The sequence below is a fragment of the Orcinus orca genome, chromosome 13, assembly GCF_937001465.1.
Source record: "Orcinus orca chromosome 13, mOrcOrc1.1, whole genome shotgun sequence".
NCBI classification, from domain to species: domain Eukaryota; kingdom Metazoa; phylum Chordata; class Mammalia; order Artiodactyla; family Delphinidae; genus Orcinus; species Orcinus orca.
Window position 1 is genome coordinate 57,692,324 of NC_064571.1, and position 21,153 is coordinate 57,713,476.

At 43.3% G+C, this 21,153-nt stretch overlaps 2 protein-coding genes and 1 long non-coding RNA gene across 3 annotated transcripts in view; 2 read left to right on the forward strand and 1 right to left on the reverse strand.

Annotated features, from left to right (window-relative positions):
- The window catches only part of LOC117199479 (uncharacterized), a 35,219-nt gene extending 14,502 nt beyond the window's left edge, over positions 1-20,717 (reverse strand). The window contains exons 1-2 of the long non-coding RNA XR_004480735.2: positions 20,535-20,717; positions 12,286-12,380 (exon numbers count right to left, since the gene is read on the reverse strand). This is a non-coding gene — a long non-coding RNA (uncharacterized LOC117199479). The remainder of the gene's footprint in view (positions 1-12,285; positions 12,381-20,534) is intronic.
- Positions 7,861-9,353, forward strand: LOC101283298 (60S ribosomal protein L6-like). The gene is given in 3 exon segments (XM_033419200.2): positions 7,861-7,968; positions 8,536-9,106; positions 9,109-9,353. Coding segments are annotated over 3 exon segments (843 nt in total). The 5' UTR covers positions 7,861-7,881; the 3' UTR covers positions 9,294-9,353.
- On the forward strand, positions 7,993-8,513 carry LOC101283555 (ubiquitin-40S ribosomal protein S27a-like). The gene has a single exon (XM_033419201.2). The coding sequence runs from the start codon at positions 8,020-8,022 to the stop codon at positions 8,485-8,487; it is 468 nt and encodes a 155-aa protein (XP_033275092.1). The 5' UTR covers positions 7,993-8,019; the 3' UTR covers positions 8,488-8,513.
- Positions 20,718-21,153: the final 436 nt, after the last annotated feature.

Below are 21,153 nucleotides of genomic sequence, written 5' to 3' on the forward strand. Positions count from 1 at the left end.
TATGTGGTCAGATGAACCCAGATACTTAGATCTTTCAAGAGAAAACAAAAAGCCTTAAAATCATCTCCAGGGTACAGATACTGTGGTAGGTCCAGTGAAAATTATAAGTTTAGGGTTAGACACGACTCTGCCCACAACCCAAAAGAGTGTGTTAGGGGAGCAGGATGGAAATACAGACAGAATTCGAGTCAATAAACGCATCTCACAGAACAAAATATAAGTACCTCAAAGTAAAAAACTTTGAGTTAGGTAACCTGGGTTTAAGTCCCAGCTAGGCCCTCTGATCAACTGTGTGATGTTGGACAACTGTCTATGACTCAATTTCATTTCCTGTAAAATAGGAACGAATAACGTCTACCTCAAAGGCAGGCATGAAGATTAAATAAGATAATGCATTTGAGAATCTGTTGAATCCGCAATGTGGACTGCATAAGGCAGTGGTTCTCAAACTTGACTACACATTGGAATCACTCGGGGAGTTAAAAAAAATACTGATGCCTGGGTCACGCCCCCAGAGATTCTGAATTAATTGGTATCATGTGTAGCCTTGGCAGTGGGATATTTAGAATTGTAGAAGAGAAAGAAACAAACCTATAATTATAGTTGGAGATTTCAAAACCCTTCTCTCAATAATTGAGGGAACAAGTAAGACAGAAAAATCAGTGAGGATATAGAAGACTTGAGCAATGCTATCAACCAATTAGACTTAATTGACATTCCACTGAACAATGTCAGAGTATATATTCTTTTCAAGAGCACACAGAAAATTTTCCAAAATAGACCATATTCTAGCTATAAGATAAGCCTTAAGAAATTAAAAAATATCCAAATCAGAAGAGTGTGTAATTTGATCACAGTGGAATTAAGCTAGATGTTAGTAACAGAAAGATATCTGGGAAATAGCCAATTATTTGGGAACAAATTTGCATACTTCCAAATAACCTACAGGTCTAAGGAGAATTAGGGCAATTAGGAAATATTTGGAACTAAATGAAAACACAACATATCAAAATTTGTGAAATTCAGCCAAAATATATTTATAGGGAAATTTATACCACTAAACACTTAGAGTATAGAAGAAGAAAGGTCTCAAACCAATGGCTTTAGACACCACCTTAAGCAACTAGAAAAAACAGCAAATTAAACCTAAACTAAGCAGAAAAGTGTAAATTATAAAGATTAGAGAAGAAATTAGTGAAATAGAAAACAGAAAAACAATGGAGAAATATCCATGAAATTAAAAGCTGGTTCTTTGAGAAGTTCAATAAAATTGATAAACCTCTAGCCAGACTGATCAGGAAAAGAAGAGAAAGAAGACACACATTACTAATATCAGGATTGAGAGAGGTGATATCACTACAGATTCCATAGATATTATGGAATAAAAGTATTATAAGGGAATATCAAGAACAACTGTGTGCCAATAAATATGACCAAATTAGAGGAAATGGAAAGATTCTTTGATGCAATTTACCATTTAATAAAAAAAATAGATAACCTGTATAACTCTACATCTATTAAATAAATTGAATTAGTGGTTAAAAATCTTCCCACAAAGAAAATTTCAATCCAAGATGGTGAATTCTATCAAATATTTAAGGAAGAAATAATACCAACTCTACACACGAACACTTCAAGTAAATTGAAAAGGATGGACTATATCCCAACTCATTCCATGAGACCAGCATTACTCTGATACCAGAACTAGACAAAAATATTACAAGAAAAGAAAACTAGAGATCAATATCTCTCATGAGTATAGATGCAAAAATTCTTAAGCAAATTTTAGCAAATAGAATCTAACAATATTTATTTAACAATATTTATAAAAGATAATATTTAACAATATTTATAAAAGATAATAAATAATGAGCAAGTCGGTTTACCCCAAGAATGCAAGGTTAGTTTGATATTTGAAAATCAATCAATGTAATTCACCATATTAACAGACTTAAAAGAAAAACCATATGAATATCTCAGTAGATGTAGAAAAATAATTTGACAGAATTCAAAATCCATTTCTGATTTTTAAAAAAGCAACTCTCAGCAAAGTAGGGAACTTCTCAACTTGAGAAAAGACATCTATGAAAAACTTAAAGCTAACATCATACTTAATGGGAAAGACTGACTGTCTTTCCTCTAAGACCAAGTACAAAGCAAGGTTGTCCATTTTCACTATTTTTATTCAGCTACGTATTGCTTCTAGCCAGCACAATAAGGCAAGAAAAAAATATAAGAGGAAGTCAGACTGGACAAGAAGTAAAGCTGTCTTTATTCTCAGACAACATAATTATCCATATAGAAAATTCTATGGAATCTACCAAAAAGCTGCAAAACTAATAACGGAGTTTAGCGAGGCTGCAGGATACAAGATCAATATTAATAATCAACTGTATTTCTAAATAATTTCAACAAACAACTGGAAACTGAACTTATATAAACATCAGCATTTACAAGTGCATAAGAATATCAACTACTTAAAATTAAACCTCACAAAAGGAGTCTAAGACGTGTATGCTGAAAAAACATTGCTGAGAGAGACCTACATATATGGAGAGATATACTGTGTTCATGGATCAGGAGACTCAAAATTGTTAAGATGTCAGTTCTCCCCAAATAGATCTATAAAATCAATGCAATCCCAATCAAAAGCACACTACTAGACTTTTAAAACCCAGAAATTGATAAACACTGTAAAACTTAAGTTCATTCTAAAGTTCTTATCTTTCTTAGAAAAAGAATAGAGTTGGATTTCAAGGCTAACAATAAAGCTATAGTAATCAAGACAATGTGACATTAGTATAAAGATAGATCAATGGAACAGATGGAGAATTTAGAATATACCCACAAATATATGGCCAACTGGCTTTTGCACAAAGGTGCAAGGGCAATTCAGTAGAGAAAGGCCAGTCATTTCAATAACTGGTGCTGGAACTATTGCATATCCACATGCAAAAAAGTAAACATCATTCCAAACCTTGCCTCATACATAAAAATTAACTCAAAATGGATTATAGACCTAAATATAAAACTTAAAATTACATAACTTCTGGAAGAAAACATAGAAGAAAACCTTTGTGACCTTGGGTCAGTTATACCACAGAAAGTAGGATCCATAAAAAAATTAATAAATGAGACTTTATCAAAATTAAGAACTTCTGCCCTTTGAAAAACATTGTTAAGAGAATAAAAAGATTGGGAAGAAGTATTTGTCAATCATATATCTGACAAAGGACTTGTATACAGAATATATAATGAACTCAAAACTCAACAATTAAGAAAACAAAACCCAATTTAAAATATAAGCAAAAGATTTGAAAGACTGTCACCAAAGAAGATATAAGGATGGCAAATATACACATGAAAAGATTCTCAACATCAGCAGTCATTAGGGAAATGTAAATTAATACTACAATGGAGATATTATTATACCTCTATCAGAATAGCTAAAATAAAAAATACTGATAACACCTATTCCTGGAGAGGAGGTGAAGCAACTGGAACTCTTATACATTTCTGGTGAGCAAGCAAAATGGTAGAACCACTTTGGGAACCAGTTTAGCAGTTTCTTTTAAAGTTAAATGTATACTTACCATACCCACTTCTAGGTGTTTACCTAGAGAAATGAAAACTTATATGCTCATACTTGTTCATGAAGCTTTTTAGCAGTGTTATTCATAATTGCTTAAAACTGGAAACAATCCAAATGTCCTTCACTGGGGAACAGTTAGATAAACTGTGGTATATTCATACAATGGAATATTACTCAGCAATAAAAAGGGCAAACTATTAATACAGGCAACAACCTGGATGAGCCTCAGAAAAATTATGCTGAGCGAAAGATGTCAGACCAAAAAAAAAAAAAAAAAAGAGTATGGTTCCATTTATGTAAAACTCTAGAAAATGAAAACTAATCTATAGTGGCAGAAAGTAGATAAGCTATTGCAGAATGGGGGCAGGGATTACCAACGGGCACGAGGAAACTTTAGCGGTAATTAGCTTGATCATGGTGATAGTTTCACAGCCATATAACATATATCAAAATTCATCCTACCATATACTTTATTTTTTTATTATTATTATTTTTTTGACGGCACCATGTGGGATCCTAGTTCCCCGCCCAGGGATCCAACCTGCGCCCCCTGCAGTGGAAGCACACGGAGTCTTAACCACTGGACCACCAGGGAAGTCCATTTCTTAATATACACTTTAAATATGTGCAGCTTATTATATGTCAATTATATCTCAAGAAAGCTGTGTAAAAAAATGTTATCTAGGCGACTCTAATGCGCAGCTAAGTTTGAGGACCCTGAAACACATACAAAGCTATCCTATGTCCTTCAGTTTTGGCTTAGAAGTTGGCTGCCATTGACCCACAGAGAGTTTTCTATTGTCCAGATTCCAAACTTGTTACAAATCTAAAACCTATAGGATAGCTACAGAATGAGCATGCAGTCCACCACATAAATTCATTTTCTTAGTTCCAGGGCCTTCATTTTAAGCTGCAGGGAAGTACTAGATAAAAATTACTAATCTGAAATGAAACAGAGCAAGAAGTTTCAAGGCTTTAAGCTTCCAGGACTATAAATCAGCCACAGTGCAGAGACAATTTTGGAACTGGTAATTTGGTGAAATTGCTCTTCCCATCCCTCATAGACTCAGCTTCTGTACTACCCTTACTTTATTAGAGTTTGGTATTTGAACCCACTCCATTTTCTGCTTCTCTTTCCTTTGACCTAATCTGCAGTGCTTCTAAGAATAGGTACTTGAACATATTGAAGAAGTTGCTAACTCTGTTAGGCTATGCAAGACTTCCTTAAATGAGTGTATTTCCCCTTTCCTCTCAATGACTCAAATGGGACAAACTATAAAGGACCTGAAACTAGATGAATGAGACCAGTGTATGCGCTGTGCACAGTTTTGCTCAAAGGCAGGGGGATGACTTAGAGTGGCATAGTTTCATCTTCAATGTGCATATGAATCACTTGGGGATCCTGTCAAAATGCAGAATCTGAGTCAGTAAGGCTGGGGTGGACCCCAAGATTCTGCATTTCTAACCAGCTGCTCTTTGGTAATGCCAATGCTGCTAGTTGGGTTGCAAAGTGACCCTTCAAAGTCCTTTCATGCCTGGGACACTGTGAAACAATAATCACCCTAATAGGGAAGAAGAGGGCATTCAAGTCAAAGGGGGGAACATTGTGTTAGCACTGCCTTCGATGACGCTTTCCAAGTTATGAACCCCCTGCATTACACAAATGCTTATACATCTGGTAAGGGTAAGGATTCATTTGTTGTGAATAGCTCAGAATGTTTAAAAAAATGTTGATGGGATTTTCTTACCTTTTACTGAAAAGGATTTGTAATAGATAGAATGGTTTTTGTAGGTTATAGTTAGTCAACCAAATTTAAGTCACTTTATCACTGTTGCATCCAACCATGTCCTGTGTGTGCCCCCCTTTTCTTCTTTTTACAAAAGATACATAATATTGAAGTATGAAACTCTAATGTTTAATTTACTATGTAGCTGATGTTTTCAGTTCTTATGACAAATGGGCTGGTTTCTCTCTTAGATAGTGAGAGGATTATATTGCATGTCCTGAATTTTCTTCTTTTTGAGGCAAAGATAGCTTTGGTAACAGCAGCAGTTGCTTCAAATGATTTAGAGTTATAGTAAAATCGCTTGGAAAGAATTGCAGGACAGTATTGAGGCATGGTCATGAATCTTCCTGGGGAAGCTGGCTGCAGGCCTTGGGTGGGTCTTTCTCACCCATTACTTACTTTCCTTCCCCTCTGCTTTGTACATCACACTGCATGATTTTTTTCCAGAGCAGATTCTTGATTTTTGGAAAGGAACATAGTAGTTTAGTTTTGCCTAAAGCTGACACATTCAAACAAACACATTTCAAATCTCTCCGAATTTGCAATTTAAACCAAGAGTCCTTGATATGCTTAAAACCAGGCCAGTCTATATTTTCATCAAATTTCTTATTATGGGTAATTTTCCATCTCAGTTTACTTTGCTATTTAAATTAGTTCGTCATGATTTTCAATGAAAATAACTGAGAAAAATGCATCCATAAAAGCTAAGAGTAAATCTATATTCGTAGCGCTGTATTCCTTGTCCAGGATTCCTTATTAAGTGATTACAAGAGCAATTTTCTGTCTTTCAAGTCAATTTCTGCAGAAGAATTTGAATCACCACTGGAATGAATGTGGTAACAAGAGTAGGTCTGTCAACAATATGTGACACTAGGGAGGGGAGCATAGGAGCTGGGCTGTCTGGATGATGGTTTTGGATGGGGTTTGGGGTTTTTGTTATTGCCAGAAAACTCAAAGTTCAAAGAGAGAAAAAAAGCATATTGATTAGTTTTGGACTGGTCAAAGACTAGATTTATATCTGAATTTAACTAATGTTTTACACATGGTCTCCTTTGTGTTTTGAAAGATGTTGTACCCCGGGTTATTTAAAGACCAGGGCCAGCTGAAAGTAATTCCTCTTCTTGTCTTCTCCAAATCATGACCATTTAATAGGCTGGTAGATATTAAATCTCTAGGAACAAAAGGGAGTGTGACTGGCCCATATGACCTGTGATCTCTAAAGTCCCCGTTGGCGCCTCAAGATCTTCGTGGCTTATTTTTCTACCCAAACCCCCTCTTCTAGAGGCCACGTTCGTGGGGATGTCTGGAGAACCAAGCTGACCACTTGCCCGTCTCCCAGTGCATCTTTCTTTTGTCCAGTTTATGAAAGATATTTGGATCTGCTGATGTCAACTTCAGCTCCATCAGTTAATTTTTGTTTAAAAATTAAGTTGCTAACATTATTAGGTGCATTGTGCTAAGCATTTTACACATATTATCTTAGTTAATCCTCGTGATACCCATTTTATAGATGAGAAACCTGAGGCTCAGGCAGGTTCCATAACTTGCTGAAGTCCTCAAGGCCAGGATCCAAAACACAGACAACTTAAACCCCAGACATATGCTCTTAACCACAGTGTATATCCTGCTTCCTTCATCTGTAGATTTTTACAGCACTTGGGAACTAGAGCAGTTTGGGAAAGGGACAAGAATATGGATTCTAATGAAGCTGCCTTAAAGCTTCATAGTCATCTACTCATTCAACAATAGCGTGCTCTTCAGATGGAGAGAACAAACGTATGGACACCAAGGGGAGAAAGTGGCAGGGTGGGGTGGCGGTGGTGGGATGAAGTGGGAGATTGGGATTGACATGTATACACTGATATGTATAAAGTAGATAACTAACAAGAACCTGCTCTATATAAAATAAAATAAAATCCAAAAAAAAATTAAAACAATAAAAACCAATAGTGTTCTCCCGCTCAACTCTTCCAGAAGCATGCTTTCAGTTAAAGGTCATCACATCACTCTATAGCAGACACTTTTTCCTGGCAGTGGTCCTCACACTAATTCACAGGGTAAGTCTTCTGCAGCCACGTTTCTATTTTAAAACCTGTCCCCCTAGTCAGAACAGGATGAGTCCTAAGCTGGGTCAAGAAGACCCTTTCTCCTGGAAATCTGAAACTGGGAAGAAGACATGGAGAGGTCGCTTCTGATATAGCCGGAACTGTGCCATGCAAACTTAGTGCAACATGCAAACTCAGGAACTGCAGGGAAGCCATTTTCTTCCACAAACGAGAACAGGGAGAGGGCAGCGGGGAAAGGAAGGAAGGTGAGGGGATGTTAGAGGACAGGAGAGGAGAGAGAGAGAATATGAAGAAGATGAGGCAAACACACACAATAGCTGGGACCAGATAGACACGGGACTTTTTGCCAACTTCCCAGTACATGGCTTCAGTTCTTCATGAAGTATCCCTATTTCCTTAAAAACACTCTTTTTTTTGCTTTTTCCCATCTCGCAAGATGGCGGGTGAAAAGGCTGAGAAGCCAGATACTAAGGAGAAAAAACCTGAAGCCAAGAAGGCTGATGCTGGTGGCAAGGTTAAAAAGGTGAAGCACTTCTTTTCGGATCCGCCATCTGCGGTGGCACCAGCCGCCAATATGCAGATTTTCGTGAAGACCCTGACGGGGAAGACCGTCAATCTCGAGGTCGAACCCTCGGATACGATAGAAAACGTAAAGGCCAAGATCCAGGACGAGGAAGGAATTCCTCCTGCCCAGCAAAGACCGAGTTTTGCTGGCCAGCAACTGGAAGATGGACGTACTTTGTCTGAACACAACACTGAAAAGGAGTCCATCCTTCATCTTGTGTTGAGACTTCGTGGTGGCGCTAAGAAAAGGAAGAAGTCTTACACCACTCCCAAGAAGAACAAGCATAAGAGAAGGAAGGTTAAGCTGGCTGTCCTGAAATACTATAAGGTGGAGGAGAATGGCAAAATCAGTCGCCTTCGTCGGGAGTGCCCTTCAGATGAACGTGGTGCTGGAGTTTTTATGGCCAGCCACTTTGACAGACATTATTGTGGCAAATGTTGTCTGACCTATTGTTTCAACAAACCAGAAGACAAGTGATTGTATATTGGTTAATAAAAGACATGCACTGAAAAAAAAAACCAACAGGTGAAGCAGGTTAAGAAGGGGAAGCCCCACCGCAGCCGAAACCCTGTCCTGGTCAGAGGAACGGGCAGATATTCCCGATCGGCTATGTATTCCGGAAAGGCCTTGTACAAGAGGAAGTATTCAGCAGCTAAATCCAAGGTTGAAAAGAAAAAGGTGAAGGTTCTTGCTACTGTCACAAAACCAGTTGGTGGTGACAAGAATGGCGGTACCCGGGTGGTTAAACTTCGCAAAATGCCTAGGTATCATCCTACTGAAGACGTGCCTCGAAAGCTATTGAGTCACGGCAAAAAACCCTTCAGTAAGCATGTGAGAAAACTGCGCGCCAGCATCACTCCTGGGACCATTTTGCTTATCCTCACTGGGCGCCACAGAGGCAAGAGGGTCATTTTCCTGAAGCAGCTGAGCAGTGGCGTGCTACCTGTGACTGGGCCTCTGTCCCTCAATCGAGTTCCTCTGCGGAGAACACACCAGAAATCTGTCATTGCCACTTCCACCAAAATTGATATCAGTGGTGTGAAAATCCCAGAACATCTCACTGATGCTTACTTCAAGAAGAAGAAACTGCGTAAGCCCAGGAAGGTGAGATCTTCGACACAGAGAGAGAGAAATACGAGGTTACAGAGCAGCGGAAGGTTGATCAGAAAGCTGTGGACTCACAAATTCTGCGAAGAATCAAAGCCGTTCCTCAACTCCAGGGCTACCTCCGCTCTGTGTTCGCTCTTACAAACGGAATTTATCCTCACAAAGTCGTGTTCTAAACTTCTTACAAAGAACCTAATTAAATAATTCGGTCCATTAAAAAAACAAAAAACAAAAAACACTCTTTTTGCTTAAGCTGCTTCAAGTTGATTGCTGTCCCTTGCAATCAAAATCCTAATTAATGCTTATTCGAGCTCCTGCAAGACCCAGGAACTCTGACACTTTTGTACCTTCCCCAGAGCCCAACAGCAGACTCTGTGTTCAATCAATGCTTTGTTCTCCATTCTCTGCTTCAGTGTGCTTCAACCCTGCCCACTTATCTGGAGGCTTTATTCAATCATCTAACTGTATGGCCTGAATCCAGGCTCTCTTCCCTCTTGCTCACCTTACATTCTACCATGAGATTAATCTTCCAAAACTTTGTTTTCCCTCAAGCATTACTTTCCAGCTCTAACATCTTCGGTGGCTCACTAGCTCCTAATTGCGTCTCATGGAACACCAAAGGAAATGGTCCATGATAAAAAGAGTTCTGTGGTCAAAGACTCTTAGGAAGTCCAATTTCCCCCTCTCTTGACCTTGCCACATAAATGAGCAATATTAAAGGCTTTGAGAAGTTCTGTTTATAAACCATCCTCCACCGCCCCTGGCCCTACACACACCAAAAAACAAAAACAACTCAGCTTGAATTTGACTTGACATTTCCTTTCTTGGTGTGACACCTCCAGGACAAGGGGAAACATCTACAGAATTAGGGTCAAACTTCTTTTTGGCCCTCTACCCATGTGCCCCATATATGACTTATCTGGTCTGACTGACCATCTCTCCCAAAGCTGCAGCCACGGGAACCTCCTTCTTGCTTCCTGTGCTTCCTGGCCTCTGTGTCCCCTCCACATGGAATATTCCTTGCCTACCCTGCCTCCAAGCTCCACCTGTTCCATGGAGTCTTCTCAAACCGCTCAATTCTACCTTGTGCTTATACTTTTCTCACCTCCTAAAGCCCTTGCGATTTGAACCACAGATTAGCATTTAGTCATTCACACATAATCTGTTTCTACCTAACTCTTTCACACCTATATGTTTGTCAACCCATGAAGAGTAAAAGTTTATGAAACACAGAAACCATATCTTTTCTTCTATAATATCCAGCTCAGGTCTAGCACAAAAAATATTTTTGAGAATGATGTATTGAATAAATTGGGCCAACTCCATGACTTAGAATGACAAATATTTTCTCTCCGTCTGCTCAAGAATGGCCTGGCCAGTAGACCTAAGGTTGCTCAAGGCCTAATGCCAGGCTTTCCCTGAAGAACACAAGGACAGCTGAATGCTTGTTACTTCTGTCAAGGCAGGGTTCTCTTGGGTATAGACCTTTGAAGGGATCCTTATCTGCTTGTAAGGGAAGAAGGTTACCTTGTTTACCTAACAAAGTTAGCTTGTTAGCTGAAAACAGGGGTGGTGCAGGCAACCCTGCCACAGTTAAAATCTCATGCTTGGAAAAAGCCTAAATACTCTGCCACATAAAATTGGTTGATAAATCTATGATAGCATACCTATAGCACAAAATCATAAATAGCTTTAAGAAATCATATTGTAGAAGAGTATTTAATGACTTGGGAAAAATTAGGATACACGGTTAAGTGAGAAAAAATTTCTAAAAGAGCATATATACTATGTTTATAATTTGATTAAAAAAAGAATATGCGTGGAAACAACATTGGAAAGGTAAACAAACATGTTAACATTGATTATATCTGGGTGGTGGGATCACAAGTGTTGCTTCTTTTTTTTTTTTCAATCCTTTCTTGTACTTTTCTGTATTTTCCTGGTTTTCTACATTGAACATATGTTACTTTTGTAATCAGAAAAAAAATAATCAAAAACACAATTCTCTGTTTTCTCTCTTCTCCCAGCTCCTGCCTTCACACTGAATGCTTCAAGTTCAGAGGCCTACAGAATCCTCTCCATTTTGACTTTGTGCCTTAACCTCTTGTTGGTTGTGTTCAGCTTTCTTTTTTAATTAGGCTAACATAGGAATGTCTCAGAATCCACCGATAATCTGGGCACTGTCCAGTGTAGGCATCTGAGCTATGTATAAGGAGCAGATCAAAAGATGTCTTTCCTTCCCCAGACGTGTTCTGACTTCTCTCACTCTGTCTTTCCTCTCTTGCCTCCTAAGAAGAAAATGATGATGGATGTGGGTATTAAAATGACATCCTTTAAAGAGACGTGGAGGAAAGGCATAAGATTACACAATATCTCCCCATGAATATGTATAGCTTTACCTGACTACTGCCTAAGAAAGATTCTAGCTCAGCTGGTCTGCTACTGTGCTGATCAGAGTAAGAACCAGGAAGGACTAAGGCTTGGAAGGAGCCTGAGCCTCCAGGAATTGTTACATTGGAAATACAGAAAAGGAAAGGTCCAGGGAGGCAGGGCGAGAGGAAGGGCATCAAGGGCCTCTGTGTGTGTGTGTGTGTGTGTGTGTGTGTGTGTGTGTGTGTGTGATGGAGGTACACAGGGTGGGGGAGGATTGTGAGCTGAGTTTTGGAAGAGTGAAGAGGAACAAAAAAGGGGCAACTGAGCGGAAGAAAGAGAAGTTAGATTGAGTGTTGAGAATATACTTAAGCCCTTTGACCTTTTTCTCATGGGACTGGGTAAATATTTTAACTGATTTAAAAAATATATATAATGCATATATATAATACATGATTATATATATACATATGTATTATATATAATACATATATATATATATATACACACATATATATATATATTTTTTGTTTTTTTTTCTTTTGGCTGCGTCACGTGGCTTGTGGGATCTTAATTCCCTGACCAGGGGTCAAACCCGGGCCCACTGCAGTGACACTGCCGAGTCTTAACCACTGGACCGCCAGGGAATTCCCTAAATTATATTTTTATACAGGAGTGCGGCTTCTTCTGCTGTGTTTTGTGCTTACTCTGAACCTCATAGGACATCCCTATTCATGTCAAAGATGAATGCCTTCCTTACGAATGAATGTTTTCTATGGAGAAATGATGTAGGCTTACCTTATTTCAATGCCTTTTGCCGCTCTCTTGGCACTAGGTGAGCTCCATCAATGCACATACGTTCCTTATGACGAAAGGTGTAGCTGAGGATGCCCCTGTTTTGGAAGAAGGCAATTTGGTTCGACTCTGTCCTGGGAATTGGGGTCTTGTCTTCATGTCTGGCCAAGGGGGATCTTCTGGAGCTTCTGCCCAGACCCCTCTGGAAGCTTTGCCTGCAGTTATTTAGGCGTGTTGTGAGCTGAAGCCTCAACTCTGTAAAGGCTCTGAGATTCTATTTCTCCTCAGGACAGGTAAAGCCTCCTGCCCCAGGGCCTACTGTGGCCTCAAGCCCCTGGTGCAGCCACAAGGCTGATACCCCAGGGTCTCTAACTAAAATGTCTGGAGGGCCTCAGGAGCCTCGTTTAACTTGTTTATCCTTAGTGCAGAGGCTCCTCGCATAACACTGGCATCTTTCGAGAAGGAATACATTGGCAGTCAGCCTGGAAGCTGCAATCCCTATGGGAAAGGAAGGCATGGACTCCAGAAGGCCTCTGTTAGCAGTGGACATGTGGGGGCCAGGCAAGCAGAACTATTAACCATCTGCATCCAATGATTGCAGAATTCTGAGGAAATGGCTTGGGTACTGCCCCAAACATCTGGTACTGCACTATCCTCTACTGAGAAGGCACTTAGGGGAAGAGGTGAAGAGAGAGGAGTTTCTTTTTCAAAGTCCTTACTTGTAGGACCCTGTCCTTTTGCCTTTACTCTCTGTGGTGCCTCTGACAAACTGTACCGTTGTCCCTCGGTATCCACGGGGCACTGATTCCAGGGGTCCCTGCAAATACCAAAATCCGTGGATGCTCAAGTCCTTTATATAACACGGCATAGTCCACTGAATACAGTTGACCCTCCACGTTCTCGGATTCAACAAACCCCAGATCAAAATTTAATCTGCTGTCCATGGTTGGTTGAATCCCCTAATGCAAAGCCCGTGAAAAGGGAGCGCCGACTGTACATTTGTTGAAAAGAATCCGTGTGTAATTGGACCCAGGCAGTTCAAACTCCACGCTGTTCAAAGGTCAACTGTAACTGGCTCACTTAGGGCTGGGAGAACAGCTAAAAAGCAACTGACGATGACGGGAATCGGATAAGTCGGTGTCATTGGCCCAGGCTTTTATTTATTCTATATGTGGTAAATAAAGTCGCTTTATTACCTACCATGTGGGAGATTCTACCATCTATCTATCTATCTATCTATCTATCTATCTATCTATCTATCTATCTATCTAGTGACTATGAGCACACAGTTTGTTCATTCCAACTTGACCTGACTTTGCCCGTAAACCATGTGTTTATGGTCAGCTCCAACTGTTCTTTCTGGTTCCATTTTCCCTTTTGCTCTTGGCCCAGACATTTCTGATGGGCGAGGGAGTAAGTCCCTCTCTGCCTGGATTATTTTCATTCATTCCCAAAAAATACATATTGTTTCCCTACCATGTGTCAGGCACTGTTCTAGGCATTTAGGATACATTTGTGAACAACATAGAGAAAGATCCCTGTGGGGGTGGGGTCAGGGGAAGATAGATAATAAGCAATAAACATAAATATATAAATTACATAGTATGTTAGGAGATAATAAATGCTATGGGGACAAAAACGAACAAGGTTGTGCAGGTTAAGGGTGATCAAGAGTGTCAGGGTGTAGGGAAAGGGCAAGTTTCAGTATTAAACAGGGTGGTCAAATGGGTCTCATTGAAAAGGTGAGAATCTAAAGACTGAAGGAGTGAGAAGGTTGGCAAGTAGATTTCTGGGGCAAGAGCGTTCAGGTAGAGGGTAGAGCTAGAGCAGAGACCTCACTGTGGGAACACGCCTAGTGTGTTTGAATAACATCAAGGAGGCTGGACTCCCAGAATGAGTGAGGAAGGGAGTATCCAAAGAGGAAGACAGGGAATTCCCTGGCGGTGCAGTGATTAGGACTCTGTGCTTCCACTGCTGGGGGCCCGAGTTCGATCCCTGGTCAGGGAACTAAGATCCCGCAAGTCACGTGGCGTGGCCAAAATTTTTAAAAAAAATAAATAAATAAAAGAAAATAATCCAAAGAGGGAGCCAGGGAGGTGAGTGGTGGGAAGAGTGGGCAGATAATGGAGGAACTCTTTGGCCATTGTAAAGACTTCCGTTTTTACACTGAGAGAAATGGGGAGTTATTAAAGCGTAACCCTAAAAGAAACGGGGGAGGGGGGCTTTTGAAGTTTTGATTAGAGAGTGATGTGGTCTAAAGTATGTTTTAAAAGGATCACTCTTGGGGATTCCCTGGAGGTCCAGAGGTTAGGACTCCGCACTTCCATTGCAGGGGGTGTGGGTTTGATCCCTGGTCGGGGTACTAAGATCCTACAAGCCCCAAGGTGCGGCCAAAAAAAAAAAAAAAAAAAGATCACTCTGGCTTCTGTGTTGAAGGCCAGAGTAGAAGCAGGGAGACTTTTGATAGGAGGACACAGCAGTAATCCAGGTGAGAGATGACGGTGGCTTTGACTAGGACAGCAGCCATAAAGGAGGGGAGAAGTGGGTGGATTCCAGATGCATTCTGTTGGTAGAGTTAATTCCTGTCAGATCTGACGTGCATGTAAGAGGAAGACAAGAGTCAAGGATAACTCAATGTTTGGGCCTGAACCACTGGAAGAATAGAGTTGCCATCAACTGTGATAGGAAAGACTGCAGGTAGATCAAGTTTGGGGAGCATCTCAAGAGTCTAGTTTTGGACATCTTGAGTTTGGAGATGTGGGGCGGACAGTCGGATATATGAGTCTAGAGTTCAGGGCAGAGGTCTGGACGAGGTATAAATGTGGGTCATGGGTGCATAGATTGTATTTAAAACCACATATCTAGATGAGATCATCAAAAGAGGTAGATAAGGAAGAGTAGAGGACTGAGGTCTGAGCCCTGCGCACGTCAACACTTAGAGGTCAGGGAAAAGAGGCGGAGCCAGGAAAAGAGACCAAGAAGGTGGGAGCAGTGAGAGAGGAGGAAAACCAAGAGAGTGAGGTGTTCTGGAAGTCCAGGGAAGAATGTGTATCAAGGAGGAGGATGTGGTTGATTATATCAGATGTTATTAATCAGTAAGACGAGAACTGACCACTGGATTTATTAAGCCATGGTAACTTGGACCAGAATAATTTCTGTGGAGCACTGAGGGATAGAGGCCTGATTTGGGGTTGGTTTAAAAAGGACTGGAGGAGAGGAACCGGACATAGCAAGTACAGATGATTCTTCTGAGGAATTTGCTCTAAAGGGGAGCAAACAATTGGGAGAGAGGCTGCCAAGGGAAGTACAGTCATTAAAAGGCTTTTTTTTTTTTTAAGATGTGGGAAATAATAGCATGTTTGTGTGCTCATGGAAAGAATCCAGCAGAGAGTAATAATTTGGTGTAGGAAGAATTGCTGAGTAATATCCGCGAGTAGGTGAGAGGGACTGGGCTGCCTGCGCAAGTGGAGGAATTTGCTTTTGATGGATGGGTCACCTCTGATAGTAGGTGGAAAGGCAGAGTGTGAAGACGCAACTGCTGGACAGGGGATAAATGTGATGGTGGGAATCTGCAGATTTCTCCTCTTGTTGCTTCTACTTTCCCAGTGAAAAAAGAATCCAATTAGCTTCTTTTAGAATTCAGCTGAGAGTGAGAATGGGAAGGGAATATTAAGGGTTTGAGAAGAGAAAAGAAGGTACAAAACTGTCACCCAGGAGCATAGGTGAGTGAACGGATCAGGGAAACATAAGTATGACTGTTGGGCAGCATTAAGGGCCCACTTAAGTTTCATCAGCATGAACTTCAAATGAGGTCAAGCAGCGGGGCTGTGTGTATTTCTCTGGCTAGGTATGGCCATGAAATTTACACTGGGTCAGGAGGGGATTAAGAACATCAAAGGGGTGGGTAACAGTGAAGGGTATGGTGGGATCAACATATTGGAGGCTCTGGTGGGGTCAGAGGATAGCTGGGATCAAGCAAGGAGGTGAGCTGGAAGGATAGGAGGAGGCCCGAAATTGAGATCATGGAGGGACTGCAGTTGTGTATAATCACAACTATGGGTTGAGGGGAGGGAAAATCACTGGAGGAGAGAAATTCAAGAGACTGAGAGGCTGGGGTATTGGAAGGGTCATCTACTCTGTACTGAATCGCCAAGAGTTAAGACAGTGTTGGTGAGAGTGACAGTGAACCAAGACCTAGAATATTTGCAAAATAACGCCTGGGGGTCAGGAGAAGACAGCAGTGATTGGTATAATTTGATAACACGAAATTCAACGTGGTGTGCAAGGGAATACTTCTAAAGGTGACGATGACCAGTAAGGAGGACACCTATCTCACCTCCAGGTCTAGGGAAGGGGGCTGTGAGAGAACAAAATCAGGCCCTGCTGGAGAATGCTGTGAGGGCAGCAGTGAACTCAGGGGAGAGCTGGGTGTCCCGTAGGGACAGAAGTGAAGAGGATGCTCAGACAACAGGTTGAGGATAAAGGAGAGTTTGCTAATCACGGATTATGAACTCCAGAGGTCACGGAGGAAGAGTTTCAGGACTTGGGGAGGGTGGGAGAGGCCACAAAATAGGGGAAAGACAGGGCCTCTGGGAGCCAGGGAGATTTTAGGACTGACATGAACAGGAACGAGGACACAACGCACAGATGATGGCGGCAAGACTGAGTGCTGGGATTTCAAGGGCTCCTGATGACGCAGCAGGGGAGAGGAGGCTCTCTGAATAGAGTGTGTCCCTGCCCCAGCCTGGCAACTCCCCGAAGGGGCCTCTCCTACCCCTTTGCTGCTAATTTGTTCTTTTCCAAAGGCTTCACCTAGCAGTTGTGACAATTCTGATGGCCATGTTATCCACTCACTGGTTTTGAAAGAAGTTGAATAGATTTTCCTGTCTCTGATAACTGTATTTCCTGTTTCTCTAAAAGCCCTAAAAGTACTTTATCACATTCACGCCCTCCACACCCCAGAGTACACATCTGGGGCTCTGTTGACACACTTGTCCCATGGACTACTGCCAAAAAGGTCTGAGTTCAAATATTCACAGGGCTGAAACTCTCCCAGATGAGCATTTGGGGAAGGCTGAGGTTGCCCCGAGGACTATCATACAGTCCGTCAAAGCCCATCTCATCCCTTCTTATGTCTCCATACAAAACCTTTTCACCTCTCTGCGTGCACGATAAACTACTTTGGCAGAAAAGCTTCCAAGTTCGGGGAAGATGGTTTTCCCTCATGTGGTCCACGTTTCAGAGAACACAGCTGCTCACCATCTTGGTGAATGAGGTCGTGCTTCAGTTCCTGGCTGCTCAAACCCCTCGTCTTCATTCAGCTCCTCCTCCGGGCTCAGCTCTGTCCTGGTTGAAAGCTCAGCCCCATTCCTTTGGGCTCGCTCATAGCCTGAGTCAGCAGCCCTCTAATCACCTCCAGGGTTTGCTTCTGGACACTCCCCAAGGCACTTCCAGAAGCAGGTTTGGGAAAGGCAGCCCAGGATGCTAATAAAAGAGTGGTGTTTGCTAAGTTAAACGAAAGGATGAGCTCCTGGGAAACAGGTGAGGTTCTGACATCCATGTCAGCTGTTCGAACACCAATTTCTCATCTTGTGGTCTTCTGGGAACTCAGAAATCTGCTCTGTTCTGGTATGGCCTGATGCTTTGTTTGGGGGAACCCCACTTTCTCTCCTACCCTCACTTTAACTTACCTCAACTATTCTACCTTAACCAGCTCTCCAGAAAAGATAGCCAAACTGGAATGTGACTAGTTACCTAGTTACCAACTAGTTACCTCTTTAGTGAATAATTGCATTTTAGTGAGGAAGATGGGGGTCAGCAAATTCAAATGTCAATGGGCCAAGCAGGAGGGTGGGAATAAAAAACGGGATGGGATGGCTGGGACTGGGGTGGACCACAGAGTACATGTCAGTGTGGCCAGCTCTTAAAGATTGGGGGGGAGAAGCTAAAAAAATCCAGATATTTCTGCACAATCTTCCAATTTTAAATGTTTGGTAATTAACTCAACTTTTAAAAAATGTTAGGAAAGCCAGACAAAATGTATCTTTGGGTCGCCTTGGCCCATGGCCCAAGGTGAGATAGCAGCGACCTGTGTAAATTTAAGCACACATCTGGTTCTGTGTTAAGCACAATGGTTCTTTTATGGTTGATTTTTAGTAAGGAGGCCACTTGGGGCTCCCTGTGGTCCTGAAATCACACAGGAAGGGCTGACCTTGGTGACTGCATCCAGTCCATTCAGAGTCCTCCTCTTACGGAGAGTTTGTTCCTCTATACACTGGGGTCTTAGGGTAGGTTGCCTGGCCCCCTCAGGAATGCCATCAAGTTCAATGAGGCTGCAATCACTCGGGTCTACTAGAGGCGGGCAGGTGTTACAGCAATGTCTTCCTCACTGTTAAAGACAGCTGAAGGCTGAAGTGGAGTCATGCCAATCTCTGGTCTGAGAGACCATCAGAGCTGACTACCCTACAGCAGAGGTTCCACAGGTAACCACTGGAGTCAGATCCCTGAGTTCGAAACTCTTCTCTGCTAGTTAATCAGCCTCTCTGACCTCAGTTTTCTCATCTGTAAAATGGGGAATTAATAGTACATTCTAAGCAGGATGAGCTGACCAAGTGCTTCCTTAGCACAGCAACTCGAGAGTAAGCGCCCACATTGGAAGAGGAGTGTGACTTCATTTTTTAAACCAGGGCTTTATTTAGCATTTAGTTAAAGCTTATTTTTACAGACACATTTGAAAACTGGTGGTTCAGATCTGTTTCACTCATTATCTCCAAACCTGCCTTGCTCTTTGCCACCCTCTCCTGGAGCCATCAGATGTCCGAGTTTCCTGGGAATAATTTTTGTGTCTGAATCCCTTAGCCCAGGTGGTGGAACTTCATTAACCTTTTTCCCAGAGCAGTCTTATTGTGTCCAACAGGCTCCTTCTCAGGGAGCTGCACCCCATAAAGTCCCAGGCTCAGGAGACTCTCTCAGAAAACTGCACCAAGCTCCTGGGAACCAGCCTGCTGGGACAGCAACTCTCTTTTCCAGCGGAGAGATATCCCCTCTTCACATGTGTGTACTCCCAGCTTTTTTCCCCTCTTTTAGATTTACTCTGCCTGCAGCCTGTTCCCCACCGTCGTCCGTCCCCACCTCCACCAAAACGAAAAGGGCCATCAAAAATTTAGAATCAAATTTTACATTTAAAAATGTGATTTCGTTCGTTGCCTTCTAACCTAAGGCAGCATCCCCCACCCATCTTGAAAGAGAAGTCAGCATTTCAGGAAGACTGGCCACAGCCTTTAAAAAATACCAGGGGAGGGAGGAAACGGTCTGCGATTGGGAGTTCGGGAGGTGTATCCTGAGTGGAGAGAAAACCCTCAGGTTAGGCACTCAGGGGGTCTCGGGCGAGGAAAAGGAAGCCAGGCCTCTGCTACGGATGGAGTCCGCCCCTCCCAACTCGGAGAGCAGCCTGCAGCGCAGCGATGGCCGGAAGTGCTGGGCTCAGAGGAGGGTGGGTGGAGACGGGCTACCCGGGAGCTGTGTCTCCCCGCTCGCCGGACTGGGATATTTATAGCACCTGTGTTTCTGGACCTGTCTCCACCTGGATTTATGCGGTCTGTGGCTGTAGCGTGTGTGTGTGGGGTGGGGTGGGGGGAACGAGGGGAGCACGTCTTGCTGCAAGGGCTGATTCTCGGCCTTGGCGCTCTGGCTGGAATGGAAGTTTCAAAATCAAAACAAGGAGCCATCTGGGGGAACACCGTGGCAGAGCGGCTCCTCGGTGCTGCGTCTGCAAAGCAGTCGGCGGTTAGGCCCGGTGAAACCCGGGGCTTTCCAACTCCGCTCAGTGTCACATTTACCGCAGCCGTGGGCGGGGGTGGGCGGCAGGGGAAGTGGATCCCACCCACCCAGTCGCCTAGGGGCTCTGGCTTTCCCTTTCTCGCTGCTCTAGCGCAGAGTTAAAGCTGAAAGAATGTTCGTTCTCCCGGGGGCTGGGGGTGGAGGATCTGCACTTTGAAAGAGGAGCCCAGAGAGCACGTGGTGGCCCAGCGTCTGTTGAGACCGGCACGTGGAGTCCACGTCTGCGGACCTACCATCCCAGTCCGCACCCTCAACTTCCACTAATCGCTACGTGCCTGGTTGATGTCAGACGGCGATGACATCATTTAAAAAATGAAATAACTGCCCCTTAGGTTTTTCAAGAACCTAGCGGGCAGATAATCCCGAGGGAGAGCCTACCGCCGGTCCTTGAGGCGGCCGTCTGCAGTGCCTACCTGTAAAGCCGCCCCGACTGCTCCACCAAGAATTAGTATGGAGAAGAGGCCCTGGGCAGGGTGGGCGGAAGATCCAGGAGAGCTGAGGACAGCAGCGATACCTAGAGAAACGAAAACATCGTTGACATTGCTCCAGCACGTTCCCTTTCTCATTTAACCTCAGGGCGGCACAAATGAGGTAGCACTATTGTCAGGGTGCCCATTTCACAGGTGGAGAAACTGACGCTTAGAAAGGCTAAGGGACGTGCCCCAAGGTGACGTAGCAGAGGCCACCTGCAGTTTCAAACTGAGATTCGGGGGACCCGCGGGTTAGGGTGCGCGGCGAGGACGGAGGAGGCAGGCGGGCGTGGGGCGGGAGCGATTCTGCCGGCTGCGGCCGCGCGGGAGGAGCCGGGGTCCCGGCAGCGCCGCGCCGGCCCGGGGCCGCTCCAGGGCCGGTTTGGTCGCCCGGGACGAGGGGCGGCCAGCCGGGAATCTGGAGCGGGACGGCGAGGCCGGGGCAGTTGCCAGACGCGGCTGGTGACGGGCCCGCGCCGCCGGCCCCCACCTCCGGGCCGCGCTGCGGTCGGGCAGCGAGCAGGCCACATACCGCGCGGCGCAGAGGAAATGGCTGGAATTC

Excerpts from the sequence above, each read along its gene's own strand:
- LOC101283555 (XM_033419201.2), top strand. The coding sequence starts at position 8,020 with ATGCAGATTTTCGTGAAGACCCTGACGGGGAAGACCGTCAATCTCGAG.